This window comes from Dufourea novaeangliae, unplaced genomic scaffold, assembly GCF_001272555.1.
Source record: "Dufourea novaeangliae isolate 0120121106 unplaced genomic scaffold, ASM127255v1 scaffold96, whole genome shotgun sequence".
In the NCBI taxonomy this organism is placed as follows: domain Eukaryota; kingdom Metazoa; phylum Arthropoda; class Insecta; order Hymenoptera; family Halictidae; genus Dufourea; species Dufourea novaeangliae.
In genome coordinates this window covers 1,397,593-1,411,814 of record NW_015373974.1, presented here as the reverse complement: position 1 = coordinate 1,411,814, position 14,222 = coordinate 1,397,593, and the positions used below count along the sequence as shown (strand labels likewise).

At 38.3% G+C, this 14,222-nt stretch overlaps 4 protein-coding genes across 4 annotated transcripts; all 4 read left to right on the top strand.

Annotated features, from left to right (window-relative positions):
- Window positions 1-2,325: 2,325 nt before the first annotated feature.
- LOC107187033 (UPF0609 protein C4orf27) lies at window positions 2,326-4,158 on the top strand. Its single transcript, XM_015575030.1, has 5 exons — window positions 2,326-2,472; window positions 2,672-3,217; window positions 3,286-3,434; window positions 3,519-3,757; window positions 3,832-4,158. Exons 1-5 carry the CDS (start codon window positions 2,338-2,340, stop codon window positions 4,134-4,136), a joined length of 1,374 nt encoding a protein of 457 aa, XP_015430516.1. The 5' UTR covers window positions 2,326-2,337; the 3' UTR covers window positions 4,137-4,158.
- Window positions 4,159-4,407: 249 nt separating this feature from the next.
- On the top strand, window positions 4,408-8,021 carry LOC107187017 (myotubularin-related protein 10-B). The gene is made up of 9 exons (XM_015575007.1): window positions 4,408-4,718; window positions 4,842-5,036; window positions 5,122-5,277; window positions 5,567-5,844; window positions 5,919-6,223; window positions 6,297-6,443; window positions 6,507-6,679; window positions 6,756-6,926; window positions 7,003-8,021. Exons 1-9 carry the CDS (start codon window positions 4,656-4,658, stop codon window positions 7,471-7,473), a joined length of 1,959 nt encoding a protein of 652 aa, XP_015430493.1. The 5' UTR covers window positions 4,408-4,655; the 3' UTR covers window positions 7,474-8,021.
- A 230-nt stretch (window positions 8,022-8,251) lies between these two features.
- Window positions 8,252-10,472, top strand: LOC107186963 (probable dolichyl pyrophosphate Glc1Man9GlcNAc2 alpha-1,3-glucosyltransferase). The gene is made up of 7 exons (XM_015574935.1): window positions 8,252-8,397; window positions 8,493-8,765; window positions 8,834-8,981; window positions 9,220-9,429; window positions 9,487-9,726; window positions 9,796-9,944; window positions 10,014-10,472. Exons 1-7 carry the CDS (start codon window positions 8,252-8,254, stop codon window positions 10,414-10,416), a joined length of 1,569 nt encoding a protein of 522 aa, XP_015430421.1. The 3' UTR covers window positions 10,417-10,472.
- Window positions 10,473-10,938: 466 nt separating this feature from the next.
- LOC107187022 (NADH dehydrogenase [ubiquinone] 1 alpha subcomplex subunit 9, mitochondrial) lies at window positions 10,939-13,413 on the top strand. Its single transcript, XM_015575013.1, has 7 exons — window positions 10,939-11,054; window positions 11,230-11,441; window positions 12,118-12,411; window positions 12,494-12,660; window positions 12,733-12,861; window positions 13,012-13,201; window positions 13,297-13,413. Exons 1-7 carry the CDS (start codon window positions 11,015-11,017, stop codon window positions 13,411-13,413), a joined length of 1,149 nt encoding a protein of 382 aa, XP_015430499.1. The 5' UTR covers window positions 10,939-11,014.
- Window positions 13,414-14,222: the final 809 nt, after the last annotated feature.

The window sequence follows — 14,222 nt, the reverse complement described above, 5'->3', positions numbered from 1 at the left end:
CGGGGTACGCATGGCGAGATACAGTGTCAACCGTTGCAAACAAATGCGATTTTAACAATGTTCTTGCGGTTACTGGTTTCCAGCCGTTAGAGAATAGTAATCTACGTTCTTTAAGCAGTGCTTCTAATGCAAAACGAAGAAGAACCATGCCCGTTTAGCGGTGTAAATGCGTTCGAAATCATTTGCAATTAGGGTTGCCGCCTCATAAGGGGCTACAGTAATACAGACTTAACTAATGTTACTAATTCAGCTGTTCTGCACTATTGGGTCGATGCATTAAGTCCTGAGGGACAATTTGAGACTAATAACGTTCATTTTAAGTGGTTAATTACTGAGATATTAGCATTTTTCCATCACTAGAAATTTTCACTCACCTGTCGGTATTATTTGGCTAGCAGTTTGAGCGATTCGCCACGGACGGCGCCACCGGTCATTAAAATAGTGGTATTCCGCGATTAAATGCAATTTTAACAGTGTTCCGGCCGTTTATTGTTATTATCAATAACAGTGAATTAATCCACGTACTTTCAGCTACGAATTGAGTGCTTCAGCTAAACGAAAGCTGTCCGTATAACGGTGTACGACCTGTCCAAAGTGAACTTACCGTGGTACGCATGACGAGATACAGTGTCAACCGTTGCAAATGAAGTGTGAATTTAACAGTGTTCTGGTCGTTTATTGTTATTGCCACTGACAGGAGATTAATCTACGTTCTTTCAGCTACAAGTTGAGTACTTGTCCAACACGAATCAGCCGTTATAGGGTACTATTCTACATTCTTTAAACTTCGAATGTAATGCATGACGAAGAAAAGTGTTGCCTGTTTAGTGGTATATGTAATTGCAACAGGTTTCGATCGGATTTACACTGCTAAGCGAGCATCAGTTTTCCTCGTCATGGATTACATTCGAAGTTTAAAGAACGCAGATTAGTACTCTCTGGCAGGTGGGAACCAGTAATTACAAGAACATTGTTAAAATCTCATTTGTTTCCAACGGTTGACACTGTATCTCGTCATGCGTACCTCGCTTAGTTCACTTTGGACAAGTCTTACATCGTTATATGGACAGCATTCGTCTTGACAAAGCACTCGATTTGTAGCTGAAAGTACGTAGATTAATCCACTGTTATTGATAATAACAATAAACGGCCGGAATACTGTTAAAATCGCATTTAATCGCGGAGTACCACTATTTTTTTGAACGGTGGCGCCATCCGTGGCGAGTCGCTGAAACTGCTAACCAATTATATGGCTAGCAGTTTCAGCAATTCGCCACGGATGGCGCCACCGGTCGAAAAAATAGTGGTATTCCGCGATTAAATGCGATTTTTACAGTGTTCTGGTTGTTTATTGTTATTATCAATAACAGTGGATTAATCTACGTACTTTCAGCTACAAATCGAGTGCTTTGTCAAGACGAATGCTGTCCATATAACGATGTAAGACTTGTCCAAAGTGAACTAAGCGGGGTAGGCATGACGAGATACAGTGTCAACCGTTGCAAACAATTGAGATTTTAACAATGTTCTTGTAATTATTGGTTCCCACCTGCTAGAGAGTACTAATGTACGTTCTTTAAACTTCAAGTCTAATGCATGACGAAGGAAAATAATGACCGTTCAGCGGCGTAAATGGAATCGGAACCAGTTGCAATTTGGGTTGCCGCTCTATAAGGGACTTTGGACTCTCTTGGACCCTCTCCTGCTATGACCCCAGTTTCCCTCACACATGGAGTCTCTAACGCATGCTCCGGGGGTTCTATGAGAGAGGATGTGGAAAAGAGGCACATGATTTGCGTATTGTAAAACGTTATTTAATTGAATTTCCAATCAGTTTAAAGTAGTTTTGGAAATACTGAAATCTAAATTAAACTACCGCTAAGTAAATGACACTGTGGCGCCATGTAGGGCGAAACAGGATGCACTAATTGGTTAATGGCTTGGACGTTTGTCCGTAGATGACGTTACTCGACTGTTCAATCAATTTTTAAAAAAAGTAGATATTAATTGAAAACGCGATGACCGACAATATTGTTAATACCCGACGTTGATTCAAGGAAACATAATAAAGGAATATTTAATCACTATTTAAGTGATTTTTCTATATTTTTAATAATCTTCTTGTAAGCAGATGAAATCCATTTAAGTTATGACTCGCTGGAATTTTTTAGTAATTTTTAATTAAATTGATTTTTAATTCCTGTATGATTATTCAAACTTCTATGACATGTATCAATAAATGAATTTCATATTATTGCAGTGAGAAAAAGTAGTCCCGCGTTACTTGTTTCAGCGTGCATTTTTGCTGTAAATTTCGCGCGAAACCTGACGAAGAAAATGTCGGACGACGAGAAGGAACAGTTTAGAACGTACCAGAAGGATACACGAATTCCTTGTCGATTCGGAGCCAAGTGTTACCAAAAAAATCCGGTCCATCATGCGAAATATAAACATCCGCCTTCAAAAGATGCAGTAAGACGCAACTCTTATTTTTATCCTTTCTTTTATTTTCATTTACACTTGTATGTTGTATGTATGGATTTACTATAATTCATACTGCTATCTATTTCAATTGAACACTGATAAGATTCTTCTTACGAAAAATTTATCGACATCACCACATATGTATGTGTATATAGTAATTTATACAAATAAAAAATTCTATCTACAGAAACAAAAAAATGGTACAAAGCAGACAGTCCCTAGTAAGAAAAGGAAGACGACAGAGGAGAATAATGAACTAACTGATTCACCAAAGAAGAAAGTGCAGAAACAGGAAGATGATGTAACAGTCGAAAATGCCTCATGTAATAATGATAATGATAACATCAAAGAGAATGATGACAATGAAAGCGCGAAAAATTCATCGAGTTCTGATAATACAGAATCTGTTAAAGATTCTGCTGCAAAAATTACTGTTGCATCTTTGCTGGAAGATTGCAATGTTGACACTGAAAGTGATAAAGTACTTCCAACCGACATTAAGTCGGTTGTTTCTCATTTGTTCTTGACAGAAATGCCAGAAGATTTCTTTCAGTTTTATGAGTTCTGCAAGAACATTTCCGAGAAAGATCCTACGAATGCTTTTAAAGATCTTCAGTTACAACTTGTAGGCCCATTTGATGTTTTTAACGACAAGTTTTTCAAATCCAAAGTCAGTGATAAGAAGTCATTGTTGAGGCACTGGAGATATTATTATGATCCACCAGAGTTTCAAGTAAGAAATCCATATAGTTTCTTTTACAATCTAACTAACAGTTAATAATTATATGATGTATTTTGTAGACTATTATGAAAGTCGATGGAAAGGACTGTTTGCACTTTGGTTACTGGAGAGATGCTGCCTCCGAGAAGCCTGTGTTTGTAGCAAAGAACAGTGCAAGTATAAATTGTGTTGTCGAGCCTGTTGCTGAGAATATATTTGGCGTAATGGAGTGAGCAAATTGATAATTAAATATTTTTACACAACCTGAAGTCAAAGAATCATGAACAATGATGGAATTATTAATTTGTTACAGTATATACATAGGGGAGAAGGTTAAATTGGCTACTCCATTTGAAAAGACCCGAATAGGACAACTCCAGCAACGGTTGAGAACCTATGCCAAAGAGAGGAATATAACATTGGAGAAAATGACAAGTAGTATGCAGGCTTGGGAGAAGAAGGCCGTTGCGAGAACATTCCACAAAGCTGGCATTGTGGTGCCATACGATAAGAAAACTGAACTGGGTTACAGGGATTTGTCAGTAACAGATAGTAAGTTATCTATAAGAAAACGTCGATTATTATTGGATTACTATTTTGAGAGTAACTTTTTATTTATAATTCAGGCGAATTAAAACGAATATTGAATCAAATTGAAGAAGCTCGAACACCAGAGGAAAAGAAAGCACCGTTCTCAAAACTGGAGGAAGTAATAAGACTGGCAACAATTGCAGCAGACGAATGCGATTTCGGCACCTGTTTAGAACTGGGCCATGACCTGTTCTCCAGTGGAGTTTCCCATGTTCACAACAAAGCAATACACATGCTTTCTCTTGCTTACACTCTTTTACAAAGACCACAGTTCCTGGAAATTGCTAAAGTGCATTTGGAAGACAGGAAGAAGGGTCAGAATCTAAGTGTCCTTTGTTAAAAGCTGAAGATTCCTGATAATCGATTAAAATAACCAAGAAATTGTACATTTAATACCAATGTTTGAGCTATTGAGTAATAAATATTTATTATTTGGAACAATGAAAATTCTTTAATATTTTATTTAATGAACAGTCAACCTTAGTATCATCCTGCTTTCAACTTTCACCTGGACAAATACTTGAAAATAACTGTGAATCAAATAAAATAATACTTCCTTAGAACAATTCATTGCGGCGAACATAGCCTCAAGGTCTAGCGATGCACAGAACAGGAAGACGGCTGACGAGGATGAAGAAGTAGAGAAGAGTATTCAGGATGATTCGCGCGGGGAGAAGCGAAACTTTACCGTGACTTTCGGAAATGTCTCCTACCGTTCGATTCACGATAGAATAATCATCAGTGATCGTGCGACAATGGATTTGAACGGGAGCTGAACAGAATCCGCGTCCGCCCAAGGGATATTGCTTTCTATGGTTTTATTTCAACACGGTCGACGCCGATCACTCACGCGTTCGCGATGGAAAGCAGGAGCTGTAACAATTTCATAAGCTACGTGGGCCTCGAGGAACACGAAATGCAGGTAATTGTTCCGTTGCCTCTCGTATGTAAACATTCGGACATAACCTCAACCCATCGCGGACGGTCTATTATATACACTTTCTCGTGCGTTGATCTAACGATAGAAATTTTATATTACACGCAGCCACTGGGTTCTAGTCGACGTAATTCTTTATCCGAGAATAGTATCAAGCTACTCCGCGGCGAGATAATGATCACCAAAGCGCAGAGTGTTCTAATGTTTTCACCTGTCAGTGATCTCAAGCAAGGAATCTCTGGTAATCTATCGGTCACGAATTTCAAGCTCACTTTCATCACAACAGATGATACGAATGGAGACGTAAGTGGAACTACGAACGAAGCTTAACATAGACAAGCGTTAAAAGGAATTATCTTTGTAAAGAGATTACGTTATTTGTCAACAGGATGTGGTTCGTCAGCAGAATCATCTGTATGGGTACATGGATACGTGTCTGTCAAATATCGAAGACATTTATATAACTGTTGGTGATAAGAAGAGAAGACTGGTACCTGGTAATACCGTACCATCGAAAGTGAAAGGGATATTTATTATTTGTAAAGTAAATATTTCAGTCTGCTGACAGTAATACACAGGTTGTACCATTGTTACGGTATTTATGATTTCTCAGTTGTATGATATAATGTAACCGAAAACGTTATCAACAAATTAAAAACATGTATTTTCGAAATATTTGTTGTCCACTCAACACAGATAAATTTTGGTTCGTAACGTTTTTCTTTTACTACATTATCGCAAACTGCTGAAAAATAGTTGATACCGTTACGATGTATATCCTGTGTATCAAATTTGTAGGAGTATGCAATGCAGTAATATGTAATGGATTTCAGAACTTACGAACGTGGTCATTTTCTTTTAAATTTTCACCTATCGGAGATGGGAACAATCTGTTGACAGCATTATTACATCATGCTTTTCCCAGCGGGCACAATTTACTATTCGCCTACGATTACAGAGAACCTTATTATAGTAGTCTCGATAAAGCTGTCCGCTTGTTTCGGGATATATCAGATTGGCATAATGAATTAGACAGAACCATACGTAACGATAAACTTAGGAAATATTGGAGGCTGTCCATGGTTAATGTAGATTTTAAGCTTTGTCGTAGGTAAATGCTTTGTACGATAAAATCTGTGCTTACATTTCGAATAAATTCTAAGAAAATGACTGATTGCTTTGCAGTTTATCACGATATATAATTGTACCGTCATCCATTACCGACAGTCAATTAATGGAAGCAAGTAAACACTTCCAAGGCAACCGTCCACCGATTTGGTCGTGGTCAAGTGCACACGGTGCAGCATTAGTAAAAATGTCCGAGCTCTCGCCACTGATCACTAACAGGATGCAAGAGAACATTATGTTCGAGAATGTTCGCAAGAGTCACCCTCAGAAAATGCCACCAATTGTTCTAGAATTAAACAAAGACGTTGGCATAAAGCTGATAGCTGTAGCCTTCTCAAAATTTGCTAATCTTTGTTCCCCGGGTAAGTCTCTTTTGACTAAATACTATTACATCCTTGACATTTAGTAATTTTTGACAGATTTCATTTCTTTCAGAGAACATCAGGCAATTCTGGCTACAGGATAATAATTTTTATTCATTGGTGGAGAACACAAAGTGGTTGAAATATGTATCGTACTGTTTGCAAAAAACTGTCGAGGCCTGCGGGCACCTTCACTCCGGATTTTCTGTTATTTTACAAGGTTAGAACAACTGGAATTCTGATTGTCTGTTATTCTCACTGTAAAAACATACGGATTTTTCAGAAGGTGCCGGCACAGACGTCTGTTGCATCGTATCGAGCTTAGTCCAGTTGCTACTGGATCCTTACTTTCGAACCATCAATGGATTTCAGTCGCTCTTGCAAAAGGAATGGGTCGCCGGTGGTCACCCGTTCTGTGATAGGTTAGGTCATATCGCTAAAAGGAAATCCGAGAAGGTACATTAAACTGCAAAGTCAGCAAGCTCATTTCTCTAATAAACTTCTGACAGGTAAAATTTTTCTATTTCAACAGTCTCCGTTATTCCTTTTATACCTGGACTGTGTCTGGCAACTGTGTCAGCAGTTCCCTGCGGAATTCGAGTTCACGGAAACGTACCTGACGACGTTATGGGACGCTGTCCACGTTACAATTTTCGACACGTTTATATTTAATTGCGAGAAAGATCGGGTGGCGGCAGCTACGGTAAACCGGTCTAACAATCAAATTGTTTACCTCTATGAATAAACTAGTAGCTATTACGGCGAATATTTCGTTTCAGGAACCAAGTAACCCTCTGGTACTTCGGAGTGTTTGGGACTGGAGGGAACAGTTCAGCGAACAAGACATTTTGTTGTTTTACAATCCTCTTTACAACTCTCGAGAGACGGACACGGTGGAGAGGAACATAATAAAACCGTTGTACAATATAGCGAGCCTAGAGCTGTGGGCTCAGTGTTACTTCCGGTGGATACCAGCTTTGGAGATCCGTAATGGCGGACAGAACCACATAGACCTTTACGCGAGACTGCTAAGAAACGACGTGAACCAGTTAAGGATGAATCTAAATGGGAACTGCGGCTCGCCGATCGCAAAGTCGAACAGCTATTCCGTTCAGATGAATATCGACAGCTTTTATCCGTTTTCAAATAAAAAAACCGGGAATGCAGTGAGCACACCTCTAATGAACAGTTCGATTTTAGCTACAGAGAGCCTGCTAGACGCCCAGTCTTTGATCACTGCGTCCGACTGATGTACATATCGCGATAATATTTGTTCAAGACCCATAGCTATGTAGACGATGTTTCAAAGTATTAGGGAGTACAGAAAGATTTCACGAGATTTAGGGAAATTTTGCGTCACACCCCCCATTACCAGCTGTCGATTCATTGAATCTCAAAGTGTTGATACGATATCAGAATTTCTTTACGTCTGACACTGGATAAAAATAATACAAAACCAAATGAATTTCTCTGATACGTATCACGAATGCTTTCCATTCTCGCGAGGTATTAATGTACTACTCTAAATCCTTCCGGTGCCAATTTTATACTAGCATTTGCCCTGGAACTGCCGGCCATGTCTCCGTGTATTTATACTGTAAATACGAGTCGAATCTTGGCGGATTATTTTATAGCGGTTTTATGCGTTTTATAAGTTATTACTGTCTTTCCATTGCTTGGTTTTTTAGTTTACTTTTGATTTGGCGCTGGAAAGATCAGAGGCATCTCGAGACGAGGACACGAAGTTTCCTTTTTTTGTATGTTGCATTGTAAAATAGTGGAATTAAGGAGAATCGATATTTAATAACATCATGATGTTATAAGTTAAATAACAATAAAACTATTTTTTGTAGAAAGTTATTCGATTTCATTTTCCCTCCGAAGATATTGGGTTGCCACGCAAAGTTTTTCTCCACAAGCTAGAGAGAGATAGAGAGAGAATACCACAGAAGCCGCGTTGGCAGCACTAGATAACCGCTTAGCTTTTCGAACGTGTTACAGAATGCTGGATGAACAGTAATTTAAACAATGAATATCGCAGACAGAAGAAATGCTGCTAAATCGAAGAAGACGAAAAAAAGTGACACCGCAACAGCGGAATGGAGCGCAAACAAGATTCTTTTGCGAGTATTTGTCCTTGTCACATGTCTCAAAGTGCTCCTAATTCCAGTATAGTATGTTTCTTCTCACATTTATGCTAGATTACATTTCTTCTGTACAATTTAAGGTTATTTACCATTAATCAAAATTCGTATAATTTGACTTTCAGTCGTTCCACTGACTTTGAGGTACACCGTAACTGGTTAGCTATAACACACAGTTTACCAATTCAAGAATGGTACGTCCATGCCAAGTACCAATGGACGCTAGACTATCCACCGTTGTTTGCATGGTTCGAATACTTCCTTAGCCATGCAGCAAAATTAATTGATCCCGAAATGCTGAAAGTGGATAGCCAGAATTATGCATCCTCTGGTACCATTTTCTTTCAAAGAGGCTCGGTCATATTTATGGACTTGTTATTCGCGTACGGAGTAAGAGAGTATGTTTCAAAAGACTGTCTAGATAATGTTTGATTAAATATCTGAATTTTTACTATTCCTGTTCTAGGATTGGAAAAGTATTCTGCACCTCTTTTGATAGCTACGCTGTTTTCGTGATTCTGTCACTGTGCAACATGGGACTGCTGGTAGTAGATCACATTCACTTTCAATACAATGGATTTCTACTTGGTATTTTACTACTAGCTATTGCAAATGTGTCTAAAATAAACAATCAGGTATATATAACAATATTATACAAGGTGGTGCACATAAAACCAGCCACCGAATGCAAAATACAGTTTTACAGTTTCATTTGGTAATAATTTACTGCATATTTTTTACACGCAACTACGAAATTGTGACTTTAAAAATTCATTTTGCGGTTGGTGCCGATTTTACATGTGCTATCCTGTACTATTTTCCTGTTGGAACTAAAAAAAAGCAATGTTTCAGATTTCTATTTTGCAAGGAACACTATGGTTTGCTCTGTTATTGAATTTAAAACATATTTATCTGTACGTAGCGCCTGCCTTTGTAATCTGGCTACTTAAATCGTACTGCATAAACAGTGGTCACTTCTTCAACCGTTTAATTATGCTCACAGGCATAGTTTTCACAACTTTAGTGATCTCGTTTGGCCCATTTGTGTCTCAGTTACCTCAGGTAAGACAGTGAAACATAAGCTGTCAGTTTCTGTGTAAGTAATTACAAGTATTTTAGGTATTATCAAGACTGTTCCCCTTTAAAAGAGGCCTGGTACATGCATACTGGGCTGCAAACGCATGGGCATTGTACATAGGTTTGGACAAAGGAGCATCGATGATTCTGAAACGATTGGGTTGGATAGAAATTACAAAGTCAGCGGTAATGACTGGTGGCTTGGTGCAAGAACAGAATCTCACGGTATTGCCAACACCGACTCCGTTCGTAACGATAGTGTTCACTCTAATTTCAATATTGGTAAGTTTGAAAAATGTCACCAACACAGTCTAATGTGTTGTAATTTAAAATGTACAATCGAAATTTCAGCCTGCATTGTACAGTCTGTTCGTGGAAAAAACTTGTGATAAAAATCCAAAGCAATTCGTAAGATGTTTAGTGCTTTGTGCCTTGTCTTCATTTATGTTTGGTTGGCATGTACACGAGAAAGCCATTTTAACTGCTATTATTCCATTGTGGTAAGATAAAAAAATAATCATTATTATTGAAGAGAGCAATATTTCTTGAATGACTCACGTATGTTTCAGTGTTTTGGCTGTGACAAACAAAGACGATGCCAGAATATTTTTAATTTTGAGCAGTGCCGGACACAGTGCTCTTTTGCCATTACTCCACCCGAATAATTTAACTCCGTTGAAAATATTAATGCTTTTAACGTACATGGTCGCATGTTTCTTGGCTCTATCTCGAAAATTTAAGCAACGACTACTTTATTACCACGAACATTTGTATGTTGTCACTCTGCCATTATTAACGATATATGAAACGATGTTACATAAATTAATATTTAATGATAGATTACCATTCCTGCCTCTAGCAGTTACATCAATATATTGTGCAATAGGAGTGACTTATTGTTGGCTGTTGTATTACTACATGTTCTTACGATGTAACGATAGTATTATCGACCAGAGAAAGAAAAAAGAGTAACAGTGTCCATTCTTTACATGTAAAATACTGTAAAATAAATTTATTTGTATTTCATAGTCTCGAGATGTTATTGGGCCATTGCAATAATCTTGACTGAATTTGCTTAAAATTAAAAGAAAAAAACTACAAAATAATTTATCACATACTTCTGCAATAGCTAAATTTGACTTTCTAGAGACTCATATATTCCCTCCACTTTCCTAGTCCTTTTCTAGTAGAAAATTGACTAAATAATGATTAAGACAAGAGATAACAATAATAAAAACAGAATTGATTTCAAAAGTAATTACAAAATGTCCTACACTAAAAATAAACAAATCACGGAAAATCTGAAACTAAATTGTCGCCATTTTTTTTCTTTATGTCCTTCGAAAGATTTGTCAGATTAACTAGTAACAAAATATCGTAGTAATTCATCATGAATTGTAAGATATCTAAAATGAAAATAAATTCGAGAAAGAAACATATATACACATATGTATTTTAAATTTCGTACGTCGATCAATGGGTGCGTTCGTAAACTGTCCAAACGGTAGTGTACAGTTGAACACACTTCTTGTCATCGCTATCGAAACAGAGTCAGACGGATGCCATCAACATGGCGACTTGGATTCCGAAGACCGCGATACGAACAACGAGTAAGTTACAATTAATTCCAGTTGTTCGTCGTCTGGTTTCGTTGTGCTTTTGTTATCAACAATCCGTCATATACGCTTTATCGATATTCTTGTTTCGCTTCATTGACAGTCGCTCGTTAAGTTTGCCGATGGTACTCGTAAATTATATAACGATTGTTATATTTCTCTGGTCCAGAAAACCAAAATGTGTACACTGCGGGCCACGCGATACAGAATCATCGGGAGTGTAGCACGCAGCCGAGGATCATCAAGAACCCGACTACGGCCAGCCTGAAGAGAGGCACCGGCGGTCGAAGCTCTTTCAACGGCATTGTATGCACAGTATTCGGGTGCAACGGTTTCATTGGAAACGTTTTGTGTAACCGTCTTGGGAAAATCGGTACGCAGGCAAGTAACTTGCTGTCTGAACTATTATGCGAACTATCTAACAAGGGAAATATTAAAGACACCCAACTGTTCACTATCGACATGGATTTGTAGAATTCTAGTGTATACCAATTCTCAGTGCAACTCATGAAAGATTACAGTTGCAGGATACTTAACCCTCAGGCTACGGTCAAGCTGGATACAGCTTTTTTTTTGTTTATATTGCATATTACTAGATATCTTGATCTGTATTTCACAATATCGTGTAATACTGTTGTCAAAGTCTCTTTAGTAAATGACAATTGAAATGTGTAAAGATATTTTCTGTGTAGTAATAACACGATGTATGTTTTCATACCTGGTAGATAGCTTTCAGAGGACTAGGCATCTCTTTTTAAATCTAAGAAGTAGAGGGTGAGGTTCTGGGGATTTACATTTTGAATGGTTGACTCAACTATATTAGAAAGAGTTCTTCGAAAGTAACCCGTCTCTTTCTAAAGTTGGGACACCAACCCAACCTGACATGCAGTCTGTATTTCTATGGCAAGAAAGCACTGTAGTGGCACATAGGGTTAATAACTTAAGAGATACAAATATTTAAAGATCTATGGCTTCCCTTGCGAATGACAGTATGCCATAAATACACTGCCACTAATTTTTATAAGTTACAATCGAGTTAATTAATCTGTTCTTACAGCTAATCCTTCCATACAGAGGCGACCGTTACAATGTTCTGCCTCTTAAGTTATGCGGAGACCTTGGACAGGTGTTGTTCCATCCATTCCACCTGAAGGATGAAACCTCTATACTCAAGTGTATAAAGTACTCCAACGTCGTAGTCAATTTAATCGGCAGTGACACAGAGACGCGTAACTTCGATTACGAGACAGTACACGTAGAAGGAGCAAGAAGACTCGCCAGACTGGCTAAAGAAGTCGGCGTGGAACGTTTTGTTCATGTATCTTGCTTGAACGCGGATCCTAACCCGGAAGTGAGTCGTTAATTAATATCATGTTTCTGTGCGACGTGGACGATGAGAGTTTCATTTGAAAAATTTCGTTTCATATCGTCAGCCACGACTGTTACGTAACGGTTCCCGTATCCTGAAGATGAAATGGCTCGGAGAATGCGCGGTAAGGGAAGAATTTCCAAATGCTACCATTGTTCGACCATCAGATGTGTATGGTCAAGGAGATTACTTCTTATCTCATTACATGAATCCTCTTAGGCGAAGTTTGAGGTGAATATTACGTTCGAGCTGTTTATTTATAATGTTTCACTGTTGTATTCATGGCTTTAATTACTCACACAGGCAAATACCATTGTGGGAGAAAGGAAAGAAAACCGAAAAGCAGCCTATATACGTTTCTGACGTAGGTGCAGGCCTTGTTGCTGTTATAACCAATCCTCTAACCGCTGGCAATACCTATCAGTTCGTCGGGTATGTAGATTTTATCCAAACCAGAGATATATACCTAACCTTTTCGTTCCTTTTGTCTGATTTATCAGTCATCCTCGAAAAGGTCTGCCCCATGTTAACAGTCGCGACAAATTTCAACGATAGAAATGCAAAAAATGCTTTTCTTTTCAGGTCAAAGAGGTATACATTGTACGAAATAGTAAAATGGTTCTATGAATTAGCGGCTCAAGGGCAGCCACAGTGGATTTACCCTGTGTCGAACCTGAAACATAATCCGCAGTTTAACATAAAAATCACTCTGAACGAGACGATTTACCCAATATTGCCAGCTGTCAGGCTATCTTGGGAAATTCTCGAAAAAGTGAGTGTACATTTCAAACCACTGCCGTCGAATCACCCGTGTATCCGTTTTTTTTTTTGTGAAGTATAATAAAAATGTTTAATCACTTTCCGCAGCATCATGCCACCGATAATATAGTACCCGGATTACCGACGTTAGAGGATCTAGGCATAACACCGGTCAACATGGAGACAAGAATACCTTGGGAGATCGCACCATATAAACATAATTAACCAAGATTAGTATGGAAACGCAGTGTGCTTCTGATCGCAATAAAAGGGGTACTACATCGTTACGAATTCTACAGCATATTTTTTCTCCGTAATTCTCACCACCTGCACCACTGGATACTCTGTAGCTCGCTCTTTATTAAACGACAGACTGTTCTAACTACAATAAACGGTTACAGTTTCTAATTATTGTTTTCCGTTGTTATATACGTTACGTGTTAAGATGTTGGTAAAAAATATAAGCTAGTTTGGTCCTCGGTTACTATGCTGACCGAAGGCCACGCAGATTTTACAATTACGAGCGGCAAGGGAAAAGAACTAACCTAACTTTCTTTCCCTCTTGTCTAGTTTTCCTTTTTATACTCAAAAGCGCAGTATCGATTTGTTTTTTTTTCTGTGTGTGTTTTTCCACGTGAAAAGCACGATCAGCAAGAAACTATAGAATTTCTGGTGATTGAAAACTTTAGCTCTGTATTGCGAATAATTGAAAGCTTCGGAGCGTAAACTTGAGAGGATGGTGTCTTATTAAATATGACTGGAAAAACACGTGTAGGTGTGACCAGTATTTGAGAATTATGTTCCATATTGTAAGGTTTGGCCGAGAAACGAATCGTGGCGGGAATATGGGGACACTTTTAAACGAGGATGAAATTGTTCCCGGGAATCCAAGCCCAGTGCTTGCGATTAGCAAAGAAATTCTCCACAATTCTAGGCTCTAGAATACACATTGTACACGTTTCAAATCTCTGATGAGAATGGTTCTTTTATGCAAGGAAGACTACGCGCACGTAGAAAAATCTTAGGATGAATTA